This window comes from Sinohyriopsis cumingii, chromosome 18, assembly GCF_028554795.1.
Source record: "Sinohyriopsis cumingii isolate HCF-2022 chromosome 18, ASM2855479v2, whole genome shotgun sequence".
NCBI classification, from domain to species: Eukaryota; Metazoa; Mollusca; class Bivalvia; order Unionida; family Unionidae; genus Sinohyriopsis; species Sinohyriopsis cumingii.
Window position 1 is genome coordinate 97315081 of NC_142978.1, and position 16065 is coordinate 97331145.

At 35.3% G+C, this 16065-nt stretch overlaps 1 protein-coding gene across 2 annotated transcripts in view; it reads right to left on the reverse strand.

Annotated features, from left to right (window-relative positions):
• LOC149777552 (sphingomyelin phosphodiesterase 4-like) overlaps positions 1–16065 on the reverse strand; it is an 84695-nt gene that overhangs the window by 8058 nt on the left and 60572 nt on the right. For both annotated transcript variants that reach the window (XM_089942153.1, XM_089942152.1), the window contains 5 exons: positions 14534–14657; positions 13119–13158; positions 10712–10890; positions 4281–4499; positions 294–473 (listed from right to left, as the gene is read on the reverse strand). In XM_089942153.1, coding sequence (XP_089798279.1) covers positions 294–473; positions 4281–4499; positions 10712–10890; positions 13119–13158; positions 14534–14657 — 742 coding nt within the window. The remainder of the gene's footprint in view (positions 1–293; positions 474–4280; positions 4500–10711; positions 10891–13118; positions 13159–14533; positions 14658–16065) is intronic.

Sequence of the window (16065 nt, forward strand, 5' to 3'; positions counted from 1 at the left end):
TTTTTCCCAATGTGAAATTATATTAAATATGTCTCTTACAAGCTATATTCATTGAAAATGGACCTTCCCTTAAACCTATGCTTTGTATTATAATTGTTCAGTCTTAGAACTTGCAATAAACAATATTTAAGGCATAGACTATATTAAAGAGTGGTTGCAATGGTTAAACAAACCATATCATTATCAGCAAACCATTACCAATATCAACATCAGAACAGGAAGTTATGGGATCGAACGAGAGACTTGATAGATAACAAGTCACTGATTTACTGCTGTGATATCTGAACCCTCACCTGGTATCTTCCCAATGGGGTAAGCCTCAGTCCCTCATCTGTTCTCACACAATCTGGAGTTGAGGGGGGCAGCATATCATTATCATACAGAGAAATGTCATCTGGGTCCTCTAATTCTGGGTACAGAGATGGATGGACACTCGTGGGGCTTGGTAGTATAGGCTCAAGAGGGGGAGAAAGCTGAAATAATAATAATAATAATAAAAACAAGAGGCCAATGAAAACCTGAAATATCCAAATGCAAAAGCTGAATAAATAGGGTTACTGCACAGTAAACTTGTCCAATGGGGCCAGGCCAGTGACTCTTCCTGTAGCTGTGGAGCTCCACAGACCATGTCACACACTGTGAACAACTGCCCACTGACAAAGTTCCCCAGTGGACTGCAGGCTCTGCACCTTGCTGATGATGATGCTGTTAAATGGCTGCACATGACAAATAATAATAATAAATGATAATAGTATGCTTTCTATAGCATTATATCCAATGCTGTTTTTCAGATATGTCAGAGAAAATGTTTCAATGTATCTCCACTTTTTGTATCTTCATCAATATTTTATAGCACATCGGCATGATTTGTCAGTTACAGTAGTGCTTTTATATACCAGCATGTTTCCGTTAGAGTTGATCAATACCATACATTTCCTGGCAGTTGTTTTTTTTAAAGACTCAAACAGTGTGTTTTGCGGTCCCAAGTGGAAGGGGGTGGGGGGGGGCAGTGTGGTCTTCAAAATAAGAATAAATTATATTTTCATATCATGCTACTACAAATCACTGGAAATTCAAATCTGAATAAAAGGCAAATACCATCTATTTTCTCTGAAGCATTTAATATACTTACAAACAAAACATTAGCATTGTCAAATAATATCATCAAACAGAGATGTGCACATGGTCACAGCCCATTGACAAATACCCCCATCCCAAATGACTGTCTTTAGTGGAATTTAGACTTAATTATACGCAGTCTTGACTACTTTCAGTAGTTCAATAGTTGGTTCAAAAGTAATGCAAGTGTCATTTATGTTCATCTTTACACTCATTAGGGACTGGATGGTGCTGTTGTTCCAATTTTTTTAAAAATCTTGCAGAAAGGTTTCTTAGCATAGAGAATGACCTTCAGCATCTGCATTGCTGTGTAGGTGTGTCAGACATGCAATGGTCACTCGAGTCAGATTATCAAATCTTGCTTTTCCTGAAAAAATATGGGAATTTCCTATTTCTGCCCAGAACTGGCTCAGGTATGTTGTTTCATTGTCAAATTGTGGTAGCTAATGAAATGGTGTAGCATGTGGTCTTCAGTCGGCTCCAGCCAAGCTTGTTCGTCAAGTACTCCAAACCTAACAAACTGGTCTAAAACTGAAAGATGTCAATGAGAAAATTACAGTGATCTTCTCAAAGAAAAAAAAGCTTAACTGATTTGGTAAAAAGGTAACTATATATACAAAATATGTAAGTAACGGGGGGGGGGGGGGGGTAAAAAAATGCCTGTCTAGCAATGTGCCCATGTAATCTCTTTATCAATATCAACAATATATTAACTATTTAAACATGAATGTGTGCCTATTATTACCTTTAAAATGATCTATTTCATGGCTATAACCAAGTCTGGTATATATTGTGCTAGTCAAGAAATATAAGGGGTTTCTTTTTGTTGTTGATAAAAATGGGGTAAAATTTTGTGAAAATCAAGTTTTTTGAAATATGACTGTGCCTAGGCGCTTGGGGGTCCAGTGTTTTTTGTGTGACAGACCATGTTACAGCACGTAGGCAATGCTGTAGTGCTTCTATATGCCAGAGTGTTTCAGTCAGAGTTGGTCAAATTCTATTAAGCAGCTTATTTAGATATATGGTAGTTTAAATGTATGTTTGTTAGGGTGTTTTATTTTAGTAATTACTGGATATATTTGATGGAGGATTGGGACCACTTGTATAAACAGAAAAACCCTTTCATACCATGGTGCCCTCTGTCATATTTAATCAAATGTTTCTAAGTGGTTTTTGAGAGTTGTTTCAATGTTATTCTATTTTGGTGGCCATATTTGAAGACAGATCTGCATCATTTTTGTACCAAACTAAAAGCTCTAAAAGCCAAGATTACCTTTGTAAAATATTGTCTAATTCTCACAGATGGAACCAGCCTCCAAAAAAACCAGACATGTTGCCTGATGTTCCACCCAGTCACATTATCCTGACACCAGGCCGAACAGTCCTAACACTAACCTCTTAACGCTGAGTAATTAGCAAGGCAGTTGTTAGTATCATTTTAATAAGTCTTTGGTATGACTTGGCTGGGGTTCGAACCCGTGACCTCCCGCATCCGAGGCAGAGACTCTAACCACTAGGCCACCAGCATTGTTGGACGCCTGCAGTGAGGTGGTCTGCACATATGAAAGTGAACGAATGGCTGCATATGCATCTCTAATCTTCCCTGCCTGTGCTTTTACATTTGGCATGGTTAAGGAACAATTTTTTGCCAGCTGGATTCATAATTAATATTGTCTTTGCAGCTCATACACTAAGCAAGTCCAGGTCCCTCCAATTTCTGAATATATTAAGTAAAAAACCTCATTATTGTCATCTTTTTGTTCTAACACGCTCCATCTAAAACTACTTTTTACTGACTGGTCCAAATTTTACCTTTGTAAAATATGGTCCAATTCTGTCATTTTCTTCTTTCAACAAATTTAAATTCTGTAGAATCCATCAAATTATTTCAAATGATCTGGAGTGTGCAAGACATAACTTGAAACTGCAACAAAACACACAAAGAAATAATGAAACCATGAAAATTTCTGATGTGCACAGATAATTTCCAAAACACTTTCTTTCCCACTCAAAGTATATTCAGGAAAAAATATTCATCATTTAAAAACAAAAAAGGAAAAAGTCTGCAAGGAATTTTAACAAGAAAAAAAAGGGAAAACTGAGTTGCTTAAAAAAATTAAGCAGAATTCCAACTAAAACCAGAAAGGTTCAAGATCTGAATTCACTTTGAAATTGGGAACACTTATTTTTACCCATTTAATTGTTTGTCAGCAGTAAGTATGAAGCAGCCAAGCTTGTGGGTGCTACATTTCTTTTACATTGATCATGCTATGAACAAAAAACTCCTGATGCTTAATTGTTAGAAACAAGTTGCTTTTATTTTCAAGCACATCTGTCAAAATAAATCTCACAAGTTATATTATTAACAATTAACAATTACTGACCTTAAAATCAGTGACATGCAATACTTGACAAGCCAATTGTTTAGAGTCAGCAGGCTAAGTGCCTGAGCTATGGTTTGGACCTGAAAGTCAGCAAATCCCAGACATGTATAGATATTGTCATTAAAATGTAACTGATAAGTTAAAATATAAATATTTATTCCTTATTTGTAAATATTTGCCTTATCATTTCTGCATGAGAAAATGACAAACTAACCTTAATGTTGACTAAAAGATTTGAAAATAGATTAAAGAACATGAAACATTACAAATGGAACATGACCCCTTTCTTCCCACCCACTCCCATCAACTATCTGGACTTGTACACAGGCAGATAGGTACCTTGGAGTTTGCCCCAACCAAATTTAGCTTGTCCCAGGAGTTGAGCATGTGGATCTATAAACCCTATCTCTATTAATAAATACTCTCTCTCCCTCTCTCGGGGGCCCCGAGTGGCCGAGTGGTCTAAAGCGCTCTCCATTACAGATCACTGCCACCTCTGTCTGCGTTGGCTCGAGTCTCGGATTCAGCCAATGTGGGTATGAGAGAAAGCTTGCCAGTAGCTTCTCATGGGTCAGTGGTTCTTTCTGGGGGTTTTCCCGGGTTCTTCCTCCACCTTTAATACTGGCCGCCATGTATAGCCTATCGTGTGCTGAAAAATGGCATTAAACCCTACAACAACAACAACTCTCTCTCTCTCTGACACATTATTAGGCAATAAATGGCCATAATTATGAGGTAAGTACCATTAATGCCTGCTTCAAAAATACTAGTACTTACATTAAATGTGCTGCAGATGTTAGTAACAGCTTGTTCGAGATATTGCAGTAATTTTTTAGACTCGGCTACACTCAGGTCCCCAAAACCAAAACTGGTGTCCTTAAACAGGGACGAAAAATCCAAGAAAGATGCCCATCCTGATTTCTTCACCGACTGAACAGGTTTGACAGCAGTAACAGCAGCTTTAGCGGCAGCAATCTGATTCAGCAACTGTTTCACCTGAATATGAAAAAATGTGTTATTTGTATGGAGAAATTAAAGTACATAACATCACAGCTAAACCTTATTTAAATAGATAAATCTTTCAAATTAGTTTTGGGAAATTCATCATTGGTGATACAATCAAAATATTACTGATGCAAGGCATACAACTTTTTCTGAAAATTTTTATGTAGTCGCTATAAGAGTAAGTTTATTCCAATTGAGAAATGACTCATAAATTTTCAAAGAAACTGAAACATTTTTAAGCCATAGCAATGACTGTCAGTGGTGTCCTATCATGAATGTGTGCACTAAATCACTATCTGCAGTTAAAGACCAAACAAGTTTTTGCAGATGATTACAGGCCTGCAATCTGGCCCTGTATAAACATGTGCATGATTCCTGGCCTGCAATCTGGCCTTGTATTAAAGTGTACATGACTCCAGGCCTGTGATCTGGCCCTGTATTAAAGTGTACATGACTCTAGGCCTGAAATCTGCCCCTGTATTAAAGTGTACATGACTCCAGACCTGCAATCTTGGCCTGTATTAAAGTGTACATGGCTCCAGGCCCATAATCTGGCACTGTATTACAGTGTACATGACTCCAGACCTGCAATCTGGGCATGTATTAAGGTGTACATGACTCCAGGCCTGTAATCTGGCCCTGTATTAGCAAGAACATAACTCCGGGGCCTGCAATTTGACCCTGTATAAAAACATAACTCCTCAACCAGAATGCAAATTCTTTTGCAATCTTTAATCTTTACATGTGAACTTTTAATCATTTTGAAATTTGAAATTTGAACTTTTATTTGTGAAACCACCCACCCACCTACCTACTTTGGCAAGGCATAAAAGTGAAACAAAAATAACAAAGAACATTCTGTTTCTATCATATCCAAGTTGAGGTAATACATTCTTTAAAAATAATAGTTAATTTGGTATTATTAGTTTCAAATCAGTGTTCTTAAAATATGCCTGAAAACCTACTGGTATTGTACACCGCTAGAACCTTGATATAACAGGGAATGTTACAGGTTTTGAGTAAGGCTGGGGTGATGCCAGCAGTACATACTTCATGCATCAATAATTACCTTGATTAGCCACTACAACTGAGGCATGCAGTCCACTCATCTAATCGGGGCCCTGAGTGGCCGAGTGGTCTAAAGCGCTCTCCATTACGGATCACTGCCATCTCACTCTGTCTGCGTGGGTTCGAGTCTCGGATTCGGCCAATGTGGGTATGTAAGAAAGCTTGCCAGTAGCTTCTCGAGGGTCGGTGGTTCTTTCCGGGGATTTCAAGGTGTTCTTCCTCCACCATTAATACTGGCCGCCATGTATAGCCTATCGTGTGCTGAGAAATGGCGTTAAACCTTACAACAACAACAACAACACTCATCTAATCATATACTCATTCCCATGTACAATATACAGTTAACCTGTTGAGAGTAGCTATCAAAATATACAATGTACAGTCATTAATATGGAAAGTATACCAGTGAATAAACATTTTACTCCTACTTCCAATGGCCATGGTCACAATGGGCCTTCTGAATATGGGTGTGATGTATATAGGTTTAGCATGGCTGAATCAATGTGATTATCAACACAAATACTAACTTGTGTTAGGATATCATAAAATGTAGGTCACAGGACCTATGGTTTTAAGAGCATTGCAGTAACCAAGATGTATATAATTATCATATTTAATTACTGGAACATAAATATCACCCAGTAAATAAACTTTTAACACAAAATTTGAACAAAGTCAATGAGCATGAAAAAATGTCACAGAGACTTCTTTTGGCAAAAAGGATATTGAACTTAACAAGATGCATCCCTTCACCAAGTTTCATGATTCTAGTTATCACTGCATGTAATTGCATTCATGAAAACTTGTGGTCATGTGCAAAATGCAAAAACTTAAGCAAAGCCAGTAAAAGATGAAATATAGGTCACAATGAACCTCTTTTGTTTCACGAGAATAATAATAAGAGAGACACACATAGTATGTAATAAAAATCCATGTGATCACAAGCTAAATACAACAACTTAACCAATGCCACTAAAGTGTGAAATATAGGTCACTTACCTTTTTGGTATGGGTATGGTACTAAGAGAGATGTACAAAATCACCATGTTTGTTTACAGCATTAACAATAAAGAGGTCAAATTGAAAAAAGTCAGTGCCATGTGAAATGTTGGTCACTGTGACCTACTCTTAAGATCTGGGTTTAGTACTTATCAAGATAAGCACTCTCACCATGTTTCACAATTCCAGATAGAAAGCATTATACAGAATATAAAACAAAAATGGGTAATGAGCTTAATGTTAAATGCTGGCAGCAATAAACTTCTTTTGATTTTAAGGGTATGGTACTAACAGGGATGCATACAATTGTCTAGTCTGAAGATTCTGGCATAAACAGTGCTTGTGATTAACATCAAGGCAGTGAAGTAGGAAATACAGGTCACTGTGACCTATTTCTGTACTAAAAGTGTAGTATTCATCAAGATATTTTCCCTTATGAAATTTCATGAATCTTTGTTCAATTGTATGTTGACAGATGCTAATAAAAACATTTTTTTTATAGCTAAACCCCCAAAACATAACCTTAGCTAGCAAAATTTTAAATGTTGATTACAGTGACACTATTTTGAGGTAAGGATATGGTACTTATAGAGATGCATATAATTATCCAGCTTGATGATTCTAGTATTAAAAAAAGCTTCAGAAATAAACTTATAACACAATTATAATAAAATTAAAGTTTGTGAAGCATGATTTATGTCACAGTGACTTAAATTTATGATGAGAATATAGTACTCGTCAAGATGTATTCTGTCACCAAGTTTCTTGAGTCTAGGTATAACAGTTTATAAAAATTATTTGGTTATGAGCTAAATGCAAAAATTTACCCTAAATTAATAAAATATTAAATATATATCACAGCGGCATTCTTTTGTGGTAAGGGCTTGGTACTAATAAATGCATACATCACCCAGTTTGATGATTCTAGCATAAAATAATCTTGAGAAATAAAACCTGAAACCCAATTTTACCAAAGTCAGTAAAGCAAAAGATATGTCATAGTGACCTACTTTTGTGATGAGGGTGTAGTTCTCATCAAGATGTATTCCCTCACCAAGTTTCATGATTCCAGGTAAAAACTGTATCAATACTGTGTACAAACAACCTGTGCTGAAAGCAAAATCTTTTAATGCAGAATGTACAACTAATGGACACTTGTACCAATTTAATCCCCTCAGCCTCCTGCTGTAAGAGTAGGTGGTATGAAACCATGTCGAAACTTTATGTTTTAGCTGTGCAGACACCAAGCTGACAATATGGGTAGTACAATAACTTACCTCTATTTTGTAGATGTGAGTTAAACAATGTATTTGAGAGTGGACTCAACCTGCTCACTATCAACCAGCCACAGGCTGCTTTACTGTCCACTCTTCCTGCTTCTATAACAGTTAAAATTATTTGGTATACTGTTACATTGACTTAGCTTTGGACTTTTAATTCTGAGCAGGCAACATCAGATGATAATGAGAAGGCTGAACTTGACTGAGAACTACTGTCAAGACTTGGCCTAAGTGCAAAAGGAACTATTCTCAGGTCAAAGGAAAATTCACTTAAGACAATACAGTTTTTAGTAAATTATGTTTCTCCATGAATGTTTGGAACTTTTGAACTCTATAAATGGGAATTTCACAATAATGTTGGGAAATAAGCACTGCCACTTCTCAAATCCAGCAATCCTGGGAAGAGGAAATGTTCCCATATATATATATATATATATATATATATATATATATATATATATATATATATATATATATATATATATATATATATATATATATAGTTAGACAACGGGAAGAAAATTACCAATTACATCTCCTTTATGCATGTCTGGTAAGATAGCAGCTTCAATGATGTTATGGCAAAGGGCTCAAATTTATTCAACTTGAGAACTTCAGCCAAGTCAAAACCCAAAGATTCCACTAAGGGAACAATGTGAGTGATTTAGACCTATTTAGATCACAGTTGGCCAGCAAGTCTAATAGGTCCTTGTTGTATTTGCTCTACCATGTTTTAATGTGTCAGAAATCATAGTGTGTTATTATCTGATTGTAATGGGAACTGAAGTCTTCTCCTTGAAAGCCTAAGGAAAAAATTAGCCATCTCAGACACCAAAGCATTAAATGAGCCTGACGTTGATGAGTGGGGCATGGCAACCTATCCCCAACTATCACCTTGTGCTGCCTGCTTCTGCACTTCCTCCCACCCCACCCAAACAACAGCAGCCCACCAAACAGCCAAGAGTGCAAAGTCAAGGAGTGATGATGCTTCACAGACGATGAATAAAGAGGCATGTCTTGTCATATTAAATCAAGATTAGAAGAAGCCATCAATACAGTGGCCATGGAATTATGTGCTGCTTTATTTATGACTTTTGGCTATATGGGCCATCAACTCCCATGCATGGCTATATGGGCCATCAACTCCCATGCATGGCTATATGGATCATCAACTCCCATGCATCTTCATTACTCCCTGCTTTATTTATGACTTTTGGCTATTTGGGGCATCAACTCCCATGCATGGCTATATGGGCCAACAACTCCCATGCATGGCTATATCGACCATCAACTCCCATGCATCTTCATTACCCCCTGCTTTATTTATGACTTTTGGCTATATGGACCATCAACTCCTATGCGTGTTCATTACCCACTTCTTTAGTCAGATAAAAATTCAACCATGATACCAAGTCCAATGTTGCTAACATATTCCAAGCCCAGCAATCAGCCTTGAAAAGCTGTTAAGTAGATATCTGCACTGCCGAAATGTTCTTATCGACCCTTGGAATGTTGATGCTGTATGTGTATGAGTGTTTTCAGTGCTAGTGTGGAATAAAGTAAAATGAGAAGAGGGGGCTTGGATAAATGAATCCCAAGCCCCTCCAATACAACCTGGATAGCTCATTTGTTCTCTTGAAACAAATCAAGTCAATCCATGCTGCTCAAAAATGAAGTCTGGCACCAACCTCAAGGCACTTTTCAGGTGATCTGAGTGGCAAGTCAACATCGGCTTTTTGGAAACAGGGGAAGGAGAAACATTGCTCATCTCTTCAATGAGGCTCAGACTTGTTCAGCCAGAAAGTAGGTTCAGGTGGCAAGGCAATTTAAACAGTCAGTTCTTACAATGCCTGCCTGCAGACTTCACATTTTTCACCAAACATGAATGGCATGCCAAATGGTGCCAACCAAAGGGCCAAAGCATAATGCAGCTTACTGGCATAAAAGAGCATCTTGTCTCACAAAATCCAGGTTAGTTGAAGCAGTCAAGGCATTAGCCATAGTGTTATGTGTGGTCCATAACAACCTTGGCAATACAGTCCATAGATTCACACGCATGATTACTACCTGCTTTTTTGGTCAATCCAAAAATTGCCAGCAAAGCCAAATCTAGCATAGAGGAAGTAGTGACCATTTTTCACATTAACCTGGAGGTAGTGTGCAAGAAATTTGCATCCACCTCATAAAACAGTGATTGTACATACTTACACTCAGTACTATACTAATTTTGTCAACTAAAGATTTAACAGTATTTCTTGGATTCAAGAGGCCCAAGGTATAATGTTAATTGTATCCAACAAAAGATAAAATTGAGTAAACAACCACAGCCACCTAGTGATGATCAGTGGAGGTAACGGTTTGGAGTTTCTTCCCTATGTCTATATGTCGTATAGATGGGAAAGATGATTCTTTTTCACGAATGTTGGAATCAAGAAGTAGTGTATCTACTTCATACCATTAATGTGATAGAGGAAGATATTAAAAGTCCAAACAGTCAAAAATAATTTAAAAAAAAAAAAATGAATAACTGCAATAATGGTCTGAAAATCATCCCAAAATGGACTTATGACAGATCTATGGTCAGGCAGCTAAAACAATATGCCTCTTTCAACTATTACAGTGGCAGCATAAAAAAACTCACCTTTAACTATTCTGTTTATTTGTTTCTGTACATATTTAAGGTAACAAAGCATTACTCTCCATTTTACTGACTTAAAAAACCTGCTATACACTGGTTGAATATTTATGAGTATTTTTAAACCATAACTCCTCTATGCAAATGAGTGTGAGTATTTGTACGCTTGATGCTGATATGCATGTGCACACTTGTCAAAAATCGCTGTTTCTGATACCTACCTCTTTGACAGTAACTGGGCCAAACATGTTGGTATAGGTAAAGCCTGGTCTCTCCAGGTCCATAATCTGAACATTCAATACGATACTGAGTTCCTGGGATCTGAACTCCTTGGATAAGTAGCTACCTCCCAGGGGGCCAGGAGACTGATGGAGGCTGGAGCTGCACAACATTCTCTCCACTGCAGACACAACATAAATAAATAACATTTTATATTATCCGGAGTTTAACACCATTTTTCAACACATGATAGGCTATACAAAGCAGCCAATATAACTGGTGGAGGAAGAACCCAGGAAAACCCTGATAAGAACCACCAACCCACAGGAAGCTACTGGCAAGTTTTCTCACATACCAACACTGACCAAGCCTGAAACTTGAAACAAAGCACACAGAGAGAGGTGAGATGGCAGTGATAAGTAAAGGTAAGCACTTTAGATAACTCGACCAGCAGGGGCTCCACTATTTACTCAGACTATCTGATCAAACTCTAAGATATTTAATCATACATTTAGCCATCTAATCAGAATATTTGATCCAACACTGAACTATTGGATCGAACACTAAGTTTTTTTTATCAGACTACTTGATTAAACACTACGCTATTTGATCAGACAATTTGATCAAAGACTAATTTATTTTATCAAATTATTGCTACATCTGGGCTTATTTATTTCAAACATTAAGTTATATGATCACACTAATGAGATTTTGAATCAAACACTATTTTTCTGCTGTATGAGACATATAAATACTGAATGAAGTCGATACAAAGTCTATGAAAAATGCACAAGTTGAACCAACTTTATTAGACACTTGGTACATGCATATTTAGGTATGTATATATTTAGGTATGTGTATAGTTAGGTACATGTATATTTAGGTATGTGTATATTTAGGTAAGATCAAACATGGGTAACTTCCTTGGAAAAGAGCTTCCTTTTGTCAAATACCAAAGTAAGAAGGATAAATCTTGCCAGAGCAATTACTGTGCAGATACATCACAAACATTTATTATAAAGGGTATGCGTGTGTTAATTCAACATATACATGAAATGAACAGCGAGAAAAGAGACCAACAGTAACCGAAAAATGTTTAAGAGTATTTGAGCAAAATATTTAAGTTCTGACTTCCATCTTATTTCAATTTTTGAACTGTAGTAAGCATAACCTGTTTAATCTTACAGCATTTTTAAAAAAAATGGTATCAATGGAAGAAAATACTTTCTTTTTGCATTATTAATTAAATATTTACTCTACCTCCATCCCCCAAACATTTTTTTTCATAAATACTATTTAAATTGAGGAATACTGACAATGTCCTGAATACCTTAACATCCTTTATATGAATACTGACAATGTCCTGAATAACTTACCATCCTTTATATGAATACTGACAATGTTCTGAATACCTTAACATCCTTTATATGAATACTGACCATGTCCTGAATACCTTATCCTTTATATCAATACTGACCATGTCATGAATACCTTAACATCCTTTATATGAATACTGACAATGTCCTGAATATTTTAACATCCTTTATATGAATACTGACAATGTCCTAAATACCTTAACATTCTTTATATGAATACTGACAATGTCCTGAATACTTTAACATCCTTTATATGAATACTGACAATGTCCTTAATACCTTAACATCCTTTATATGAATACTGACAATGTCCTGAATATTTTAACATCCTTTATATGAATACTGACAATGTCCTTAATACCTTAACATCCTTTATATGAATACTGACAATGTCCTGAATATTTTAACATCCTTTATATGAATACTGACAATGTCCTGAATACCTTAACATCCTTTATATGAATACTGACAATGTCCTGAATATTTTAACATCCTTTATATGAATACTGACAATGTCCTGAATACCTTAACATCCTTTATATGAATACTGACAATGTCCTGAATATTTTAACATCCTTTATATGAATACTGACAATGTCCTTAATACCTTAACATTCTTTATATGAATACTGACAATGTCCTGAATATTTTAACATCCTTTATATGAATACTGACAATGTCCTTAATACCTTAACATCCTTTATATGAATACTGACAATGTCCTGAATATTTTAACATCCTTTATATGAACACTGACAATGTCCTGAATACCTTAACATCCTTTATATGAATACTGACAATGTCCTGAATACCTTAACATCCTTTATATGAATACTGACAATGTCCTGAATACCTTAACATCCTTTATATGAATACTGACAATGTCCTTAATACCTTAACATCCTTTATATGAACACTGGTCTCTACTCCATCTATTCTTTCCTGTACACTTGTGATTCAGAATAATTCTATGAAGACCTTAGAGAGAATAGTTTTAGTAAGTATTTAAATAGAATCAAGGACTTTAACTCACCTTCTTGCAGTAAGTCTGACAAGTTGGGCAAGCTGAAGACCTGAAAGATGAATGTAAAATTTAAAGTAGTCTGTTTAATAAAAAAAAAGAGATCAGACGTTATCACTACATTATGCCAACATCATATAATGTATAATTTATACCTAGGTGTATCTTAGTGCGATGAACTCTGAGACAGGACACAAACTTTACTCAAAAATAGAAGTGAAGGGTATATTTCAGAAAAGAGAAGCAATGCAGTAGTAACAAGTAATGTATTACTGCTATTAAAAAGTCATTTTTACAGTTTGTTGACATTATCTTTTTTCACACTTCTATCATTGCGATAGAAGTGTGAAAAAAGATAATGTCAACAAACTGTAGATGTTTTGTGATTTATAACTTTCCATAAATCAACTATGCAGGCATTCTATTGTGCAAAACTAGTTATAGCTCACAAATTGTGTCATACTGAAAAAATTAAATGCCCAACATACCATATACTGACGATGTTTCAAGAAAGGAATCCATGATCTTTAAACCATGCAGATTTTATGACATTTTAAATAGTCATTCATGTATTAATGGTAATTAGTGACAAGGTAGTTGTTCCCAAACTTTTCTATATAATGACCCATACTTGGAGATCCATATTTAGCTAACAGCTGTTTAAGAAAATGTACAGATATGAACAATGAATCTATACAACGACAAATCCCTTTTGAAAAGCAAGAATTCATTCCATGCAATATTTGTTAATCATAAAACCTTGACTCAATCACTTTAGCATATGAAACTACTGTAAAGCAGCAAATCCAAGAAGAAAAAAAGATTATGCTCACAAAATTCAAAATCTGACAATATGTTCATGAGAACATAGTGTCGGTGATGGAACTGAACATCAATATGATCAAATGAAAAGATTTTCTTCCTAGGATAAAGATCTTTGATGCAAGTTTTGATAAGGACTTTTGAAAATGACTTGTCAAAAATGTCTGGAAAGAGGAGAGAATCTAAACATGAACCAAAAATAGCTGCCCTATCACACACCAATGAAAGGAAATTGAGATGGGGGGGGGGAGATGTCAAATTATTGGCATGAATGTAATTTATGGTATTTTCTGTCTGTTTTTATGTCAGTGGAAAGCATATACAGGATAGTTTTCAATGAAGAATTTGTTAAAAACATGGATTACTGTTTTCATTCACTACTAAAATCACTTGAAAGATTTCAAATGTTGATGACATAAGCATATTTGATTTCATATAGAGCAATAACAAGTGCATTAATGTGTATTAAGTATGCCCCACATGACTTTCTCATGGGAACATAGTATTAGAGCAAAAATGAACGCACCAGTGTCCATTAAAATGACTTTCCCATTGGAACACATTTACTGGAACATGTCCTAGATAAGTTATGATAATGTACATACCTTGGATACCCTGTAGACCATGTTGGCATTATAAATGGAAGTTAGATCTAGCTTAGCAGTTCTGTTGAGAAACAGCTGGAACAAAGTGCTGTAAAACAGTAGGTTGTCCCTGATGAATGGGAACCTAAAAAAGAAAACAAAAAAATTACTCCACTGTAGTAAATCTTAATAAGCAAACCTGAGATGCTGTAGGAAGGTATATTAAAACAAGAAATGAACAAGAAATATTTACATCAACATACAACAAAACCAAACAAACTTTTACTAGTGTTTACTAATAGTTTTTGTTCTATATACTTTCAATTATTTCTTATTATTAATTATAGATTTGACTGAGAGAATTTTGAACAAAATTCATGAATTTAAATCTCTGTTTGATAAACAAATAATTCCAGTTAAGTGCTCACATCTGCAAAACATTAACTAACCATCAGTGCTTTTTTATTCCATTCCTTGATATATTAGCATTACGTTATTATTCTATACTTTATATCAAGAACAAACATGCTTGACTCCAGATGCAGAAATACAGAATTACAGGTTTCAAAATTAGAAAGTTATGGTAACTTCTAACTGCATTCAAGTACTATGTATCATTATGGTAACTTCTAACTGCATTCAAGTACTATGTATCATTATGGCAACTTCTAACTGCATTCAAGTACTATGTATCATTATGGCAACTTCTAACTGCATTCAAGTACTATGTATCATTATGGCAACATTTAACTGCATTCAAGTACTATGTATCATTATGGCAACTTCTAACTGCATTCAATTACTATGTATCATTATGGAAACTTCTAACTGCATTCAAGTACTATGTATCATTATGGTAACTTCTAACTGCATTCAAGTACTATGTATCATTATGGCAACTTCTAACTGCATTCAAGTACTATGTATCATTATGGTAACTTCTAACTGCATTCAAGTACTATGTATCATTATGGCAACTTCTAACTGCATTCAAGTACTATGTATCATTATGGTAGCCTCAAACTGCATTCAAGTCAATGTATCATTATGGTATATTCTAACTGCAACCAAGTACTATGTATCATTATGGTAACTTCTAAATGTATTCAAGTACTATGTATCATTATGGCAACTTCTAACTGCATTCAAGTACTATGTATCAATATGGTAACTTCTAACTGCATTCAAGTACTATGTATCAGTATGGTAACTTCTAACTGCATTCAAGTACTTTGTATCATTATGGCAATTTTCTAAAAGCATTAAAGAACTATGTATAATTATGGTAACTTCTAAATGCTTTCAAACATATGGAAGCAAGACAGACAAATACAACAGCAAACTGAGAGAACCCCTGCCAAAATAAAATATTAAAGCAGGCTTTCATCTTACACACCAAGATTTGTACAATAAGCGTAAATTATAAAGATAACTGAAACTGATAAGCAGTGTAGTCTATAAAGTTTGACTGCTACACTTCTATGCCAGGGGTGTACAGTTTAACTGGTATACTGGCATACTGTAGTATATGGATTCTGCCAGTACATGTAACA